This window comes from Pseudorasbora parva, chromosome 15, assembly GCF_024679245.1.
Source record: "Pseudorasbora parva isolate DD20220531a chromosome 15, ASM2467924v1, whole genome shotgun sequence".
In the NCBI taxonomy this organism is placed as follows: domain Eukaryota; kingdom Metazoa; phylum Chordata; class Actinopteri; order Cypriniformes; family Gobionidae; genus Pseudorasbora; species Pseudorasbora parva.
In genome coordinates, this window is record NC_090186.1 from 42,899,041 (window position 1) to 42,917,278 (window position 18,238).

An 18,238-nucleotide genomic window follows, 5' to 3' on the forward strand; every position below is an offset into this window, starting at 1 on the left:
CATTACTGCACAGAATCTGGGTTTTTTTTATTTATATTTTAGGCATTAAGTAATCATTCGCTTCACTTTCACAGACTCTGGTCAAAGGTCACTAATTTAACCTTTGAAAAGGTTGTTTGCATGACAATCTTTCTGGATGTTGAACATTTTCATTCGCTCTTATACGACAATTCACCGGGACGTCACAACAGCAATAAACGTTCGTCCGGATGGCAAAAGCCGAAGCGTTCCTATGGCAATGCTAGTAAATTGCTTGGGATTCAGACATAGTTAACATGATTAGTGAGGGACTGATTAATTAATTCAGGAGATAGCAATACATGAAATGGCTAACCTTGCTCCAGTAGATGTAGCACTAGTCTAATACCATCATTTTTAAGTGAGCCTCAGCCTACCATTGAGTAGTTATTTTAGTGACTGTTGCTGTTAGACGTACAATATGTTAGGCCAGGGGTTTTCAAACTGGGGTCCGGGGGGTCCTCCAGATGGTCCTAAGGGGTAGGGATGTCCCGATCCGATCACTTGTGATTTCAGACTCGATCGGAATCGGACGTTACATCCCGATCAGGACTCGGATATGTGTGTATATTCTGGGGTGAGAGACAAAGTGAGCACTTGCACCGCGGTTCATCTCACATCTGATGACGCAATAATATAGGTTGTAACTTGAAAATAATGCTTTATGTAGGCGGCTATGTTTCTGTAGATGGATACACGTGCTGGCTCCTCAGTGATACATTACAACAGCGCTAATAAAAGAAAACCGTGGGCAAAACGGTCTATCTGTGTAAACTTTGTTCAATTCATGCGAGTGCTGCCGTATTGTCATTGAATATGAGCAGTCATTTTCACTGTCATGTGTAGAGAAGACGCGAATGAGAGCGCGCGCGCTGATCTTTCTCTGTGCATCAAGACCAACCCAGCACTTCATCAAAATTTCTCCATTCAGCTTGGTTCATCGACCATAACTCCATCAAGGACAGCCAGGAACCTTGGAGTTGTGATTGATGACCAGTTAAACTTCACTGACCACATTACTGCAACAACCCGGTCCTGCAGATTTGCTTTATACAACATTAGAAAGATTAGACCCTTCCTATCAGAACAGGCTGCACAACTCCTGGTTCAAGCTCTTGTTCTCTCCAGACTGGATTATTGTAATGCTCTTCTGGCTGGGCTTCCAGCATGCACTATCAAACCCTTGCAGCTGATCCAGAATGCAGCGGCGAGGGTGGTCTTTAATGAGCCGAAGAGAACGCATGTTACGCCTCTCTTCATCAAACTGCACTGGTTGCCAATGGCTGCTCGCATCAAATTCAAGGCTCTAGTTCTCGCCTACAAAACAACCACTGGTTCTGCACCATTATACCTAAACTCAATTGTTCAGACTTACACACCCTCCAGAAGCTTGCGTTCTGCGAATGAGCGGCGCCTCGTGGTTCCTTCCCAAAGAGGCATGAAATCGCTCTCACGGACATTTTCCTGGACCGTTCCCACCTGGTGGAATGACCTGCCGATCTCAATTCGTGCTGCCGAGTCTGTAGCCATTTTTAAAAAACATCTTAAGACACATCTTTTCCAATTGCACTTTTCCTATTGCACTTGACCAATACAGAATAGCACTTACTGATCATATCTACGTCTCTCATCCGGATTTGTGCCTTCAGGCGGGTATGTTACATAGTTATCATAGCTACCAAAACCCAGTGTTCTGTATTTTGTGTACGTGAGTTTTTGCTGTCGATGGCTATTGCTGCGCGTTTAGCTAGAATGCCATACAAAACCAACCCATTGGGCCACTGAATCCGCATTAACGACAACAGTTGGGGCATCAGCCTTAGTCCTAATGGGTTGTTATCTTATCTTAGCTATCCAAATCCTGTGTTCTGTATTTTCCGTACGTGAGTATTTGTTGTAGCTGGCTATAAAAAAAAAAAAAAAAAAAAAAAAGTTGTGTACTCTGCTAATTAATTGAGATTTCTTACAGCTCTTACAGGTTGTTGGCTTTGTTTGTTTCGTTGCTTCTATTGCTCTACCCTTTTTTTGTAAGTCGCTTTGGATAAAAGCGTCTGCTAAATGATTAAATGTAAATGTAAATGTAAATGCATCATCCGAAAGCGCGCACTCGTCTCACAGCGCGCAAATATTGAGTTCTCTTTCAAGTCTTGTGGTTAAACGGACCAACTCACACAAGAAGTATGTCAACATGTCCATCTTGATGAGTATCCAAGCAGACATAGTCTGAATATGCCTTAAGAGGACGCAGAGCCTTCCATTAGGTCTTAAAGGGGCAGTAGCCATGCTGTCTGTTTAATGTCAAAGAAAAGATAAGGAATCAAATCACCCACTGCTCTTGATTGAATAGCTTTTGTAAGGATTAGTCTTTAATTTAAACAGTTAAATATGCATTTTACATTTGATTAGCCTACTTTATTCAATTTCTCTACCTAAAAACTAATGTTACACCTATAAAAACCTGAAAAGCATTGTTAATTACACTTCAGTCAAATTACACTTCAAATATTTTTTCACCAAAGTTGATTTGTCATTGTAGGCAGTTATCATCACGATGATTTCATTTCAAGTGTTCGTTTTTTAAATAAGTTTAGTTTTAGTTAGTTATTTGATAAAAACGGCTGTGTGATGTCATGATTGACAGCTGAGATCAACATCATCTCTGAGTGAAGAAATTGTCACTGAGGCACTAACAGACTTTTTTCGGGATTATTGGGAGCAGATTATTTAATTTAATTTCCATAATTGTTTATTTCACACCAACATAATTAATTGTTCTGCATCTGCAACTCCGGTCCAGGAATTTTTTAATTTTACTGTTGCACTAAAATCCAAAAGTGAAGAATTTATGTTATTTATTACTTGATTGTTCAAGCTACCTCACAGAAGTGCTCTGTTTGTTAGAGTTGTTGAGTGTTAAAATAAGGTGAATAAAATAAAAAATAAGGAACATCTTGGTTTCTTTTTTCGCTCTTCTTTATTCTTTTTTTATGTATTATAGAAGTATCGGATCGGGACTCGGTATCGGCAGATACTCAAAATCAATCCCTACTTAGGGGTCGCCAGAAAATTTCAGAGACTAAAAAGACAGCAAAAAATCATAAATTCTATTCTGTTTCAACTCTAAATATTTCTCTCATTTCTTGCCATATAGGTTACTTTCATGAATTGCGTATGTTTGCTTTGTCTCTTTCTTGTGAGTCCCCTTTATCTTGCTCACTGGGATTGTAAGGCAGTATCTTAACACAGTATGTAAGCTGCTGTGTTAAGAATTATAATAATTTATTGTGAAAGATGCGTATACAAAAACATTTTTAATTGAAAAAAAATGTTCTTAAGGTTTTTACAACCAACAATTTATTCATTTTGGAAACAATATTTCGTAGTCATAATGGCCCTCATTTATCAATCTTGTGTAGAAACTGGTGTATATGTTGGCGTAAGATTATGCTTACACTCCTCTCACCGCCTGATTTATGAAGCTGTGCGCACCTCTGCAATCCAGGTGTACGCAATACTTGCCCTTAATAAATGTGGCGGCTGAAAACGATCGTCATTAGAATAACACGCCCCTATATATTCAAGTCTCCGCCTCTCCCACGCCCTCATTTTACGCCATGGACAAACAGAAGACGGCAAAGAAGCAAAACTTCTCCGACGTGGAGATCGGGCGCGCTCAATCATCTCACTAGTCCACTAGTCAGGGCACTGATTAGGACATAAGTCAATGGGCTGACTCCCTGATCAGTGCCCTGACTACTGAACTAGTGAGATGATTGAGACGCGCCCATCGAGACCATCACCAGGGAAGTGGAAAAAAACCCGAAATTGTTTTATTTGGGAGTTTAAAGAGTGGGATTAAAGGCGCTCACAAAAACAAAATATGGACCCAAATTACGAGTAGCTACTGTTAGTGTGGGGGTTGAGAAGCGCACTCCAGCAGTTTAAAGCTGTTTGGATGATAAATTACCATCACAATGCATTATTTTACAGCACGTTTTGAAACAATTAGCATTTAATTTCGTATCACGGCACATGTATTGGGGTGTACAATAGTGACAGGGTATCTGCAGGTTTTACCAAGTCAAATTTAAGACTTTTTAAGACCTTTTTAAGACCATTATGAATAAAATTTAAGACCTATATTGCGCAATACAAAAAACATGCATAAGAAATCCAGAATCACTCAATTACTTAAACTTATATTATTTAATTTATTTTAAATTGAACAAAGTATTAGTGAACTTATTATTCATAGCTCAATCCCACCAGGATTAGCATATATATATATATATATATATATATATATATATATATATATATATATATATATATATATATATATATATATATATTAGGGCTGGGCAAAAAAAAAAAGATTTTTCGATTAATTGGTTTTTAAAATCTGGTCGATTCAGAATCGATTCTCAAAGGCCATGAATCGATTTTTTTTAAACATTTATTTCCGCTAACATTGAACATAAGCTTAACGTAAATCTAATTACTAGTCTTCTCCACTAGATGTCACCCATTTGCCTTGCGTGATCTTACAAAGGAGCAAGAGGCGCACATCATTTATCCATTCTGTGTTTAAATGGCAGCTTCCGGTGCGTTGTCGCCTTTTATAATGCTGAGGTAAAATGCTGTAGTAATACTAAAAATCTGCGGAACCATTTGATGTGACAACACACACACACACAGCTGAGCACACAACTGCTAAAAATAATTACATACACGCAAATGCTTGCCTTGCATTAGGATCAAACTTGAGCAGTCACTTAAGCATGTACGTTAGCCATTATAGACATATTCAAATTATAGTCCATATACAGCACAGGATCAATGATTCAAACCCTAATAGCTTATATTATAAACAGATTTCCTCTAATAATAGTTAGTCCACAGTCAACTTAAGTCAGTTAAGGTATTGTTGTCTGTTACCACGACAACTACTCACTCATAGACTAAAAAAATTATGAACGCATTTCTCATGTATGAAAAGTAAATTTGCACACATGAGCAGCAAAATCGCAAGAAAAGCTTGTCGTGTACTGAAAATTGCTATTAAAAAAACATCCAATATCCTAGCTTTTTATGTTTTAGAATAAATCTATCAAAACATCCATAAAATACTTCTCAGATAATTTTTTTTAAATAAAGTTGCATCAAAATTGTATTTAACAATTGTATGGATTTGAAATATAGAGAAGCGTTCTAAAGTTTTACATACATGATTGTGGCTCTTCATTTCTTTTTAATTACACATTTATGTTCACTGTTCTTTTTTATAAATACCTATAGTATTTGTATTAAATCTATATTAATTTGAGTTGAATCGAAAATCGAATTGAGAATCGAAATTGAATCTGAACATCTGAATCGATACCCAGCCCTAATATATATATATATATATATATATATATATATATATATATATATATATATATATATATATATATATATATATATATATATATATATATATACACATTTTTTTTTATTTTTTGTGGTGGTCACTTTCATACATTTTTATTTTTTCATAACTAGGATGCAACATTAACCATATTATTATGTTAGATGCACAATGATCACACATGGCAATAAAACTAACAAAATGCATGAATCTTGTTTGGTAGGCATATTACAAAAACAAAAAAGGCTGTTCCAGTAGTGCACTATCTATCTTTAATAACATGATCGATTGGGGTGGGAAATATGACCAACATCTTAAAAGTAAACCACAGCAATAAGCAATTGCTTAATACAAGTAAAACGTTATTAAGTAATTACGTAATCAAGTAATCGGTCAGTAATAAAATATATACTTATAAACAAATGACAATAGGAAAAATAAATACAACATAAAGATGGATACAAAGAGGAACACTCCACTGTTTTTAGAAATAGGGCTTATTCAACTTCTTTTGGATAAACCCCATTTAGATATGTGGGCAAATGCATTTGTCTCAGTGCATGCATTGTTTTAGTTTGGCAGGGTCGCCGCTAGCTTAGCTTAAAATGCATTTCCCCACATATCTAAATGTAGCAAAGTAGAATAAGCCCGATTTCTAAAAAAGTTGGAGTGTTCCTTTAAGTGTAAGAGCTTAAAAACAACACAAATGGGGAAAACAGCAATATTAGTTTGCTTTCACTTTGAGAGCTTACTAATGCCCAGATCCAGTACTTACTGACAGTTCCCAAACTTTTTAACTCAAATCAGGATATAGACATATGCATAATGTGTATATTTGATCGTTCAAGAGTAACGTTAGGCTATGAGCCTAAAAATAACAGATTCAATACACTCGCGCGAGCGCTGACAGGCAGCAAACACACAGTCTGACATCGGAGTTCGGCGTTTACATCACTGTTATTAACTCTATTTAGTGCAATCGGGTATATTATACTTTTATTTGGTCATTATGCAAGATGGTGAGAAAGATTCGCCTTCGCGTTCGATCGCGGAACTGCAAGAACCGTCAGACTCAGCTGAAGAATAAAATCCGTTTTATGCGTCTGTGGGGTACGATCAGAAAGAGAGGCTCGTCCCAATAACACGAAAGCTGATTGGCTGCAATATAAGTGGCATGCTTGTCTAATTTGTAGTTGTAATAGAGCGAACAATAGTTGGTCTAGCGAAAGAAAGAACTACAAACACCACGGAACAAACACACACACACACACACACACACACACACGTGCGCGCGTGCTGCGGGAGGCGAGAGCATTTCAATGAGGTAGCGTTACATGGACGTAGGAAAATTAAGACCTGTTTAACATTATTTAAGACCTAGAACGCAATGCTTCCGCGAATTTAAGACTTTTTAAGGCCTTATATTTTGATTCTGAAACTTAATACTTTTTAAGACTTTTTAAGACTCCGCGGGGACCCTGAGTGATGATGATGTGATGTGGAGTAAGATTCATTCACATTAATAATTACATGACAATTTGTAAGATTCATCTTATTATTATTATGATTATTATTCTTAATGACGCTTGTTATTTAGAAGAAGAATGCCGTTTTTATTGATTTTATTATTATTTAAAAGAAGAAGGCCATTTTTATTATTTTGTCAGTCTGAATTATTTTAGTCCCAGTCCGTGCGCAGCTGCCGGGCCAGGCGGGCCTGAACCGTCAGATAAAGCGCACAGGCTCGCGACTGGAGGAATACATATGCCTACAAATCAAACGCTTTGGTAAAGTCACACAAATTAAACATTGACGTTCATGTTGCACAAAAATAAACACTGAATGTTGTTGTTGTGGTGTTTTACAGTGGATCATATAGCATATCTTGTCAGTGCGTTTTGTGGTGTTAGGAATTGTTTTTCTGCGCATTTTCACACTAACTCAAACGTGCGTACACCACCTCCTGAGCTGGCGTAGGATTTGAGCGTGCCGTACGTCAACGTCCATATTGATAAATCTCAAAGTCACCGTGGGTTTGGGTGTACGCAAGGTGTACGCTGGAAATTTGGTGTACGCACTTTTGATAAATGAGGGCCAACGTCACACAATTTATCTAACAGTTTAAATGTTTTTGTCATAGGCCTAAATAAAAATAGATGGGTTTTAGGAAGGGGGTCCCTATAAAATATTCATCATATTTGGGGGTCCTTGGCATCATAAAGTTTGAAAACCCCTGTGTTAGGCTATAGTAGATGATCTATTTCCCTGTTATCAAACTAAAAAGGCTATGATCGTTTTCTGTTGCTCGGTCGGGGTCGGATATGGCACAGACGTGAGCTTCTGACGGTCAAAAGGACAGCGTGCTGTAGACTAGCGCTAGGTAAATACATACCATACATACACATATATATAAAAACACACACTGTAATAAACAGATTTTTGCAATACTAGAGTTATTTTATTATAAATTATACAAAAAATTGTTATCTATTTATTTCTGCTTTAATTTTAGTTGTTGTTTTTAAAACGTCTGTATAGTTTTTATTAACTTTTATTTCAGTTTGGTACATCAGCTTAATGAAACTAAAAAACAGGTTTATTTCAACTAAATGAATAAGAAAAGTTTTAGTTTATTTTATGTCCGTTCACATTTATTTATTTCCAAGTAAATCTGTTTTTATGGTTTTAGTTCATAAGCATAAATGTGCTATTCATTGATTGTGTGAGCCTGTAGACGCACAACAGCGCCACCTTCAGGCTTTGAAAAGTGAAGCACATTTATTTAATGAAATCATAGCCTTTTGAAGTTAAATAATCACCAAAGGCTGTCTCACAATTTAGGTTTTTCACATCCTCAAAATATAAGACACCTTAAATGATCATTAGGCGCTTGTTACACCATTTAAGGTAGACTTTATGATCTTACATTTAAGAAAACTGATCCGCAGGGATTTTTTATTCGCACAGGTGAATTAAAAAAAGCTCGCACACATCTATTTTTAGTCACAAATGCAAGTGAAATGCTTGCACTGTCGAGCCCATAATGCCGATAAAATCATACTGTGATTGTTTTCATGCTCTACTTTCCCATCATTACCTTCGTAACTTCCAGCTCCTTATCTTTGGCTTGAAGAGCTTCCTTGAATCCTTCCCGAGCGTGTTTGAGCTCCTCAATTACTTTCCTGTGCTGTCAAAGGAAAGGAAAGCATTATATAACACTTGCGTTTAAACTCATAAAACATTGATGATGTGCAGTTTTTTTTCCTCTTACCTCTTTTAACGCCTCCTCAAGCTGTTTTTTCAAGCCCACCTCATTCTGTTGTGCTTTTTCAGTCTTGGGGAAACAACATATGAGTCAACACACACAACATTACCACGGCTTTATATTATGAGGGCCAGTTGCCATAAACTGCTTAGACAAGAACACATCTACAAACTCTACATGATGTAGTCTAGTAGGTTAGACTAGTGCACTTGTGCATTTAGAGTGCAAACTTTCACTGTGTGATTTAGGTACGTGCAGGTTTCACCAAGTCAAATTTAATACTTTTTATGACCTTTTTAAAGACCTTTTATGAGGTTTAAGACCTATATCGTGCAATAAAAAAAACAAGCATAGGAAATGCAGAATCACTAAATTACTTGCAAAGCGAATTAATTTATTTAAATTGAACAAAGTTTTAGTAATCTTATTATTCATAGCTCAATCCCACCGGGATTCGCACATATATATATATATATATATATATATATATATATATATATACTTAAGTTAGTATCAAATCATATGTAGTATAAAGCTTACTGTACATAATAAGAAAACAGTTTGTCTTAGCACTATTTTAAACGTTTCTTGGGTCAATTTAAATGTGCTCGGATTCGTTAATATTCACTTGTGTGTGCTTATATAAGTATCATTATTCATTAAAAATATTAGGATACCAAGTCCTAATATGATGCATAAGTTATTAACGTTTTAAAATTTCACATTTAAAGAAATCTAGTGTTTGATCACATCTAAATATTTATTCAAATGGAAGACTGTTTTTGAGCAACTAGATTTGATACATTTATTAAAAAGCCATAAGGCAACTATAATGGCATTACAAATTAACATTATTAATTTTTAAGCAACAAAATGAATCTAATTTACCTCTTTGAATTGAAATTCTCTATATTAACCTTAATTAGGCTACTACACAAATTGAAATATAAATAATAAAAAATATTAAAAGAAATATATTTTAAGTGGTCATTACTTATGTAGTAGTAGCCTATAGATCTCTTCAAAATATTCAATAAACATTATTAAACTAAAATATAGAACACTTATTTAATTGAAAAATAGTAACGGTGTATGGTCACATTTGTCATCTATGAGTTCGACCAATTAGTAAGGAATACCTGAGGGCTAAATACAAGAATAAAATTAATGTTAACAATGTTGCATCTCTATCACTCTCCATAATAAAACGATCCTGTGAACATGGCTGACTTAATTATCAATACTAATCAATGTACTGTTTACTAAAACTTGCTGAAAACACCTGTATAGTCAGTGAAGCTGTAGTGTATCCGCTTAAAGGGATACTTCACCGTTTTTTCATATTAAACTATGTTATTCCCTTAACTAAGATGAGTTGATACATACCTCTGTCGTCTGAGTGCGTGCACTTAATCTCTCTGAGGCGGGGTGAAATTCTGATAGCATTTAGCTTAGCACACTAATCACAGTTCATTCCTATGGAACCAAAAAGAGATCAAGTTAGAAGCAACCAATCAACTCCACGTTTCCCCTATTTAAATACAGTTACACGAATAGTTGGACGATCAAGTATGGTGACACAAAATAATACGTGGCGCTTTTTTAACCGAGTTAAAAAGGAGAACTATAATGTATGGCGGAATAGCACTTCTGAGAGTACTTCAACTCGGCGCAGTAAAAAGTCCCGGCCGAAACATCCTCCCTCACATCTCCCCCTCCCTCTCTCATTTCCGTAAATAGAACCAACGTGATCTGCACGCCTGCATCAGTAGTAGTTTGAGCAGAGTTGACGAAGTACCAGTTTGTAGGAAGATAGTTTGAACAATCATGGTTATAATGTGCGTCGTAAAGGGTTGTGAGAACAAGGCGAAGGTATTTAGTGCCGTCATGTTTCACCGATTTCGGCGGAAAGCTTGGTTAGCTGCTTTGAACATATGCAACAACATCGCTGGAGATTCTGAAGAAATGGCGTGTTTGCTCCGAGCATTTCACATATTACCATATTGACATTAAAGCTTATAGTGTAAGGGGAGTTTTTATGTTTATTTTCTCACTGCGGTTGCAGGTTTCTATATTGAGAGGTTCATCTCATAAAATCTGTTTGTTTGTTTTTATGATGTTCTCGTGAATGTTCCATCTGTAATATTAAACGTTGCTATGTTAAAGTATACTAATATTGGCTTTTGTCTTTTACTTAAGATCACTTGGAAAGCTGACACAGTGCCTGTTGATTTGGTGACACTAAGTTATAACGTTACACTACGGGCTTAGGCTTATACTTCATTTTTATTTCTGAGCTCACTTCTCAAGTACATCAAACAGTCAAAAACTCTGTATTGCCTGTCTCACAAGCGCACTGATTTCGCAGCAAAGTTACTTGTGTTTACTAGGTTAAACACCACAAAAGTTTGATAAGCTAAGGTTACTGCCACCTGCACTTCAGGACAACCAAATACCATGCAAACGGACACTTACAGTGTTAGGTGATGATCCACTTTGTTGTGTTCTTGCTTTGATTATTGTCGGTGTGGCAGAATCCTTTAGGCATAATCCTGTGGAGGTATAGTCCGCCTGTGTGACATGCTCAGAGCAAACATGCCATTTCTTCAGAATCTCCAGCGATGTTGTTGCATATGTTCAAAGCAGCTAACCAAGCTTTCCGCCGAAATCGGTGAAACATGACGGCACTAAATACCTTCGCCTTGTTCTCACAACCCTTTACGACGCACATTATAACCATGATTGTTCAAACTATCTTCCTACAAACTGGTACTTCGTCAACTCTGCTCAAACTACTACTGATGCAGGCGTGCAGATCACGTTGGTTCTATTTACGGAAATGAGAGAGGGAGGGGGAGATGTGAGGGAGGATGTTTCGGCCGGGACTTTTTACTGCGCCGAGTTGAAGTACTCTCAGAAGTGCTATTCCGCCATACATTATAGTTCTCCTTTTTAACTCGGTTAAAAAAGCGCCACGTATTATTTTGTGTCACCATACTTGATCGTCCAACTATTCGTGTAACTGTATTTAAATAGGGGAAACGTGGAGTTGATTGGTTGCTTCTAACTTGATCTCTTTTTGGTTCCATAGGAATGAACTGTGATTAGTGTGCTAAGCTAAATGCTATCAGAATGTCACCCCGCCTCAGAGAGATTAAGTGCACGCACTCAGACGACAGAGGTATGTATCAACTCATCTTAGTTAAGGGAATAACATAGTTTAATATGAAAAAACGGTGAAGTATCCCTTTAAGCTATTCAAATGCATGACACTGTGCTAGAACTATTGAGCGCTCCATGTACCACATGACTGCGTGCGCCGCCGGGAGATGAGAGCATGTTGCAACTCTCCTGGCTTTAACATTGACGCCAAAACGCTATTCATTGCTAGAATTTTGCATTAAAACTTAATAATAATAATAAAAGCTATAAGCCTGGCTTTGTCTAATATAAAAAGCAGGTTTGGCAATTTGGCGTGAGATTAAGTTGGGCAGCATGAGAGCGTGACACACCAAATGCGTGAGAGTTGGCAACCCTGCACTAATACCCGCGGCTCCTGCGAGTCATTGATTGCTCTGTGAAATACATCCTCATGTGACAGGAAGCTCACGCTCCAGAGTGTCATGAATGCGTTCAAGACATGAATGGATTACAAATAATGCTGTAAATAATGTGCACAGACCGATCGCTTTTCTGTGGCAGAATTACAGCGCCACACACTGGCCTGGCATGTATACTACATCGTTTTGAGTCGGTTTCAGGGATCTCGTGTGGACGCAGATATTTCTTGAAATTAGGGGGAAAAAAAGATTGGATTGGGAAAGCTCTGGCTTTGTGTGGACAGGGCCTCAAAGTAATCACTAGGGCTGTCAAAATTGCTCAAATATGACGTTTGAATATTCCCTCTAAAAAAACATAAACATTCGAACTATTCGAACATCTGGGGCCTGTACCATGATGGTAGTTTAACAAACTCAGGGTTACAGGATTAGTTTTGAGTTGACAAAACCAGACCGATCTATTTAGACTTTGTTCGTCCCATGATGCTGATCATCAGCTTTCGCTCTCAATTCAGGCTTTGATCAGGAGTTCAGGAGTTTAGCTGCGACATCAGCAGTGAACAGCCAATCACATGCTGTGGATCAGTGGAACTGAGATTCACTTCTGGCAAGAGAAGCAGTGAGATTAATTTCTCTCTTCTGCAGAAAATTACACGATTGAAAAATATTCAGAATTTTAAAAAAAAAGCTGTCTATAAAATAGTATAAGTCAATGCAAGTAAAAGTTATGAAGTTAGTTTAGTTTACAAATTAATACAAAGAGACATAACTACTTGTATAGATTGTCTATTTAAGTTTAAACATATTTGAAAACATATTACTTACACAAACAAGTAAATTAACTAATGGCCAAGACCGCAGAGCTCAGACCTCACTCTCTCTACTACCGTGGGAGTTTTTTTTTTCACTTTTTTTTTTTTTAATTTGAATATTAATTTTAGTTTTTTTTTAAACTATTCAAATGTATATTCAAATTAAGAGTATTCGCTGACAGCCCTAGGCATCACTCCCTGTTGGTCGCTCACCTCCAGGCGCCGCTCCTCCTCACAGAAGGATTTCTCCAGACACTCGATGCGCTTTAGAGCCTGCTCCTTCTGCGACCTCAGCTGACCCCTCAACAGCTCCAGCTGGGTCTGAAGTTCCTGCATCTCCCGTTCCCGCTCCGGGGTCTGCAGCCGCTGCCGCTCCAGCTCCGCCGCGCGCTTCTGCGTGTCTCCGACGCGGCTCTTCAGGAAGATCAGGTTCTTGCTGTAGCGGTGAACCGTGGCTAGCTGCTGACTGCTTTCACAGCTAGAGCTCGAGCTGCTCGCGCCACATCTGTCCTCCTCCAGAGGTCTACAGGAAAACTTCTCCGTCTCCCGGCGTTCCCCGGACGGGCACGGCTGAGCACGAGACTTATCCGGGGCGGAAAAGCGGAACAGCTTGGATTTGGACTGCTGCGTGGGACACGGCTCCGATTCGTCTCCGTCGAACTTCCGCTTAGAGTTTTTCAGTTTTATGTCCGAGTTAGCATCACCAGACTCCTTGTCATGATTGCCAGACAAGAACGATTTGACATCGTTGAAGCTCTTCTGGACGAGGATGTAGTCAAACTCCACAGGGTTGCCGTCGAGAGGGACCCCGAGTCTCACAGAGTCCCCACGCTGGAGTAAAAAAGGATTTCCTGGTGGTATCCGATTCCCGTTCACCCACACGCCATTCAGACTCTGGGTATAAAGACAAACAAATGAGGTTGGACATATTTAAACAAAACAACAACATACAAGCACACTTACAGCCCTTTAGTTTTGTTTTAGTATAGTTTATTTACTCTTTATTAATAATATAGGTCATATTAATAACTTAATTCATAATACATTTCTCATTTGTGCTTTATTTTTATTTAGCCTTATTGTTAGTTTTTTATTTCTGTTTTACATTTAGATTTTATTTTATTATTATTTAGATGCTACAACAGTATTTATTAATAGTTTGAAATAGTTTTTATTTATATGTTCCCAGTTTTTGTTTTAATTTTACTCAGTTTTGGTACTTTTTGTTATGTGCTTGTCGTTTTTATTAGATTTTGTTTTGTTAATACTTCTATTTAGCAATATTTTTATTTCTGATTCATATCAGTGCTGTCAAATCGATTAAATCACATCTAACATAAGTTTCTATGCGGGTGTCTGTAAAACTGTGTGTGTGTGTTACACAAACTTTTATGTTAGATGTGCTTAATCATCACCAATCTTAGTATTTATTAACATTTTGAAGTCGATTTCTTTTCTTTTCAGTTTTCATTTTAAGTTTGATTAATTTTGTCATGTTCTTTTATTAGTTTTTATATTTATTTATTTTTTGTGTTTTACATTTAGATGGCACTAGTGTTATTTTAATATCATTTATACACCACTATAGTATTTATTAATATTTTGAATTACCTTTTATTTTATACTAATAGCGAAAGTGTAAGTTTATCTGCTTCAAGAACAGCGTCGTTATTTCCTCTGTAGTGAGAAATGTCATGTTGCCTTTGTGTTGTTAAACTTTTACTGATGAAATCATCTGACAATGTGTCCATAAAAAACACATAATGCTAAATTTTGTTGGAAAAACAAGGAAATAGTCTTTTTTTATACTATTGTTTGGTTTATACTATTGTACTATGTGTTTGTATGGTCAGTGTCGTTGAGGGTTTGGTTCTTTAGATGTTGTCGGCTATAAGGACCTTGAAATAACTGAAATAATTGGGCGGAGTGACATGGAGCTGTAATGCGGTCAAAACCTGCTGGAACTACTTTAGCTGTAGCCTGGTTAAAACCAGAGCATTCTCAGTAGCAACTGAGTTATGGTCTGGCAAAACTTCATAGACAAATCATTTCCAAAGGGACGTCACCAACGGACAATGACATTTAAAGAGCGATGGAGAAACATCTGAGACAGCAATTCTCTGTTTGTGATTTCGAGGAAGATGTTGCAATGGCTTCTGACGACTTTTGCCGATATAGTAAAAGAAATACGATAATAGCTGGCTACCGCCACTTCGTCAACATTTTTGGAAAATTTGGAAAACCTAATAGCATCTCAGACCGACTGAAACATCTCGGATTGACGGTCGAACAGAAAACATTGAGCTCTTATCGCATTTGCCCTCACTGTAAGGCATTTGTATTGTGATTAGAGCACAATTTGCATTTTGAAAATAAAATAATATTGATGAGTGTTTGGAATATTGTCTCACAAACTTTATTCAAATTCAGTCATTTCAGATGTGCTAGAACATTTTCAGGCTAGTTACGCTAGTTATTTATTTACCATTTTTACATGATTACCAGATCTAGTGTTGGGAAATAAGCACAGAAAGGCCAGATCCAGAACTGTGTGTGTGTGTTAGCACATGATCACACTCCCCATCCTCCTGATCAGTGGCCGGTGTAATCCACTTCTGGTAGCCGAGTGTTTTCTCTTTGCGAGCAAAAAAGAAAAGTTTAAATCGCTTAAAACAGACGTGATAGCTGATTCGAATGAGTGATGTTTCACGGCGGCATCCTGCTTCATCGTGTTCATCTCGTCATTGTGTGAAGCCCCAACGTTTCTGATTGGTGCCACAATTTCAACAGATTAGAAATGGGTTTCAATGAGCTCTTTGCCAGACTACTTGCAGACCAAATCTAAATTTGCCGAAAGTTGTCTGGGCTTTCACAGGCTACTTTAGCCGTGCATTTACATTAAAATAACTGTACACCTTAAACATTCGTCAACCAATCAGAATCAAGCATTCGAGCCCATAAAGTGGATTATCAGATGTTGGAATAGATGGTGGTCAGACCCATAGACTGATGAACTGACAGACCAAAAGACACCACTACACCTTATTGTCCGTCACTGTCCACCGTCCGTCGTCGTTGTTCTTGAAGACACAATGATTTCTGGATATCATTAGTGGACAGCTGGATGACAGAATCTGATGGGTCACATTCAGACCACGACCAACAGAAACCTGAGTTAAAAGAGATAGAATAACAATAAGCAATCATATTGCAGCCATTATGCTAAGACAAACATCTTCGTTTATTACATTCCCTTACAATTTATTCAGTTAGAGTTCAACTAGGAATAATTCACACAGATGAAATATTGTTTTGGCTCAGTTATCAATACAGCGTTGTTTTTATTTGGACTGTATCCGTCTAAACTCAAAGCTAAACAAGGTGTTATTCAGCCTCAAACTACATGTCAAACTGAGTCTCTGAACACAATAAAACCACATATTAATTGTGTAAACATGCAAACACCTCAGAGTCCTCGAACAGACGCAGCCAGTCACAGTCTCTTCCCACGCGCTGTAAACACCATATTTTGTCCTTTTCAGAGCCCTCTTCCTCGGTGTTTAAGGAAGGAGGCTCTTCGGTCTTTTCCATCATACCTGCGCCATTAATCACGGTGAAATTGTGTTGTTTTTATTGTGTGTTGTTGCCCGCCACATACCGCCATGAAGCTGCAAGAGTTTTTCAGAAGACCACAGCGCTTCCACTCCACGCTCCCGAGCGAGTCACGTGACGCCAGGCGCGACCTCCGATTGGCTGCAGGGTTCGGGGATTGAAGATAATTCGTTGAGTTATAAACGCGTTTTACCGGTGACGGTTAGGTGTTCTCCGCCAGGGGGCAGCTGGCGGCTCCATTAAGCAGCATTAGGGTGTTTTTTTGTCTTAATGAACACATTTGAACTCTAAAAGTAGAATATTTTAAAAGGTATACATTTGACAGACTAGTACCCGCATTACAAGTGGAAACGAGGGCGGCAATTTTTATAAAATTATAATTAAAAACCCTCATCGAGTCTTCAGAAACGCCTGTGATTGGGTCATCCGGATAATCGCTGAGGAAAGTAACAGATATCACGTGATGAAAATCATTATAAGGGATATTTCACCCAAATATGAAAATTTCCCCATCCTTTACTCACCCTCAAGCCATCCTAGGTGTATATGACATTCTTCTTTCATACGAATACAATAGGAGTTACATCAAAATATGTCCTGGCTTTTCCAAGCTTTATATTGGTAGCCCAAAATGAATATTTTTTTTTTTTTAAAGTGCATCCATCCATTATAAAAGCGCCCCACACGGCTCCAGTGGATAATTAAGTCCTTTTGAAGCGAATTGATGAGATTGTGTAAGAAAAATATCCATATTTAGCATGTTATTAAGTAAAATATATATATTCCAGCTTACCGGCATCCGTATTCAACTCGCTATCGGCAACTTTTTTTTTTACATGATTTTTTGTGGATTTGTCCACTAAAGTGTAAGACGTAAAAGAGCGCTCAGATTAGTGTTGAGTAACGAGTATTGAAAACTATATTTAAATGGGCGAGTGACATTGTTTCATATACTCAGCCACACCAATTTTCACTCGCATTTGGTGCTCGGGTAGGGCTGGGTATCGATTCAGATGTTCCAATTCGATTCGATTTCGATTCACAAGCCCTCAAATCGATTCGATTTTCGATTCAACTCAAATTAATAGGCTATAGATTTAATACAAATAGACTACTATAGGCATTTATAAAAAAGAACAGTGAACATAAATGAGTAGCCTAATTAAAAAGAAATAAAGAGCCACAAACCTGCAGGGACGTGCACAGGATTTTTGAGGGGCAGTTGCTCTGACCTAAAAAAGGGAACCCCCCCAACCGAAACCACCCACCCCTCATGATCTGTCCAATTACATATTATTGTTATTGCCATTATCATTATTATTTCAATGCCCCCTAGTGGTATTTATGTTCTGCTCAGGAAAAATATTATAGGTGGGGCTATTTTTTTTCAGGGGGGTCTGGGGGTTTCTCCCCCAAGAATTTTTTTTATTTCGTAGATGTGATTTCCTGCATTTTGGTGCGTTTGAGGCCATTTCCCTTGCCTATACCAATAAAGAACTCAAACCAGTCAATATCAATAGTCTAATAAAAAAAGACAATATTAATTTAACTGCCATCAACA

General features: G+C 37.5%; 1 protein-coding gene across 2 annotated transcripts in view; it reads right to left on the reverse strand.

Annotated features, from left to right (window-relative positions):
• The window catches only part of rnf8 (ring finger protein 8, E3 ubiquitin protein ligase), a 29,173-nt gene extending 12,343 nt beyond the window's left edge, over nucleotides 1–16,830 (reverse strand). The window contains exons 1-5 of one of the 2 annotated variants that reach the window (XM_067418246.1): nucleotides 16,531–16,830; nucleotides 16,107–16,235; nucleotides 13,279–13,959; nucleotides 8,700–8,762; nucleotides 8,526–8,615 (exon numbers count right to left, since the gene is read on the reverse strand). In XM_067418246.1, coding sequence (XP_067274347.1) covers nucleotides 8,526–8,615; nucleotides 8,700–8,762; nucleotides 13,279–13,959; nucleotides 16,107–16,235; nucleotides 16,531–16,659 — 1,092 coding nt within the window. In that variant the 5' untranslated portion in view covers nucleotides 16,660–16,830. The remainder of the gene's footprint in view (nucleotides 1–8,525; nucleotides 8,616–8,699; nucleotides 8,763–13,278; nucleotides 13,960–16,106; nucleotides 16,236–16,530) is intronic. The other variant, XM_067418247.1, reaches the window with a different exon arrangement.
• Between the last annotated feature and the right edge of the window lie 1,408 nt (nucleotides 16,831–18,238).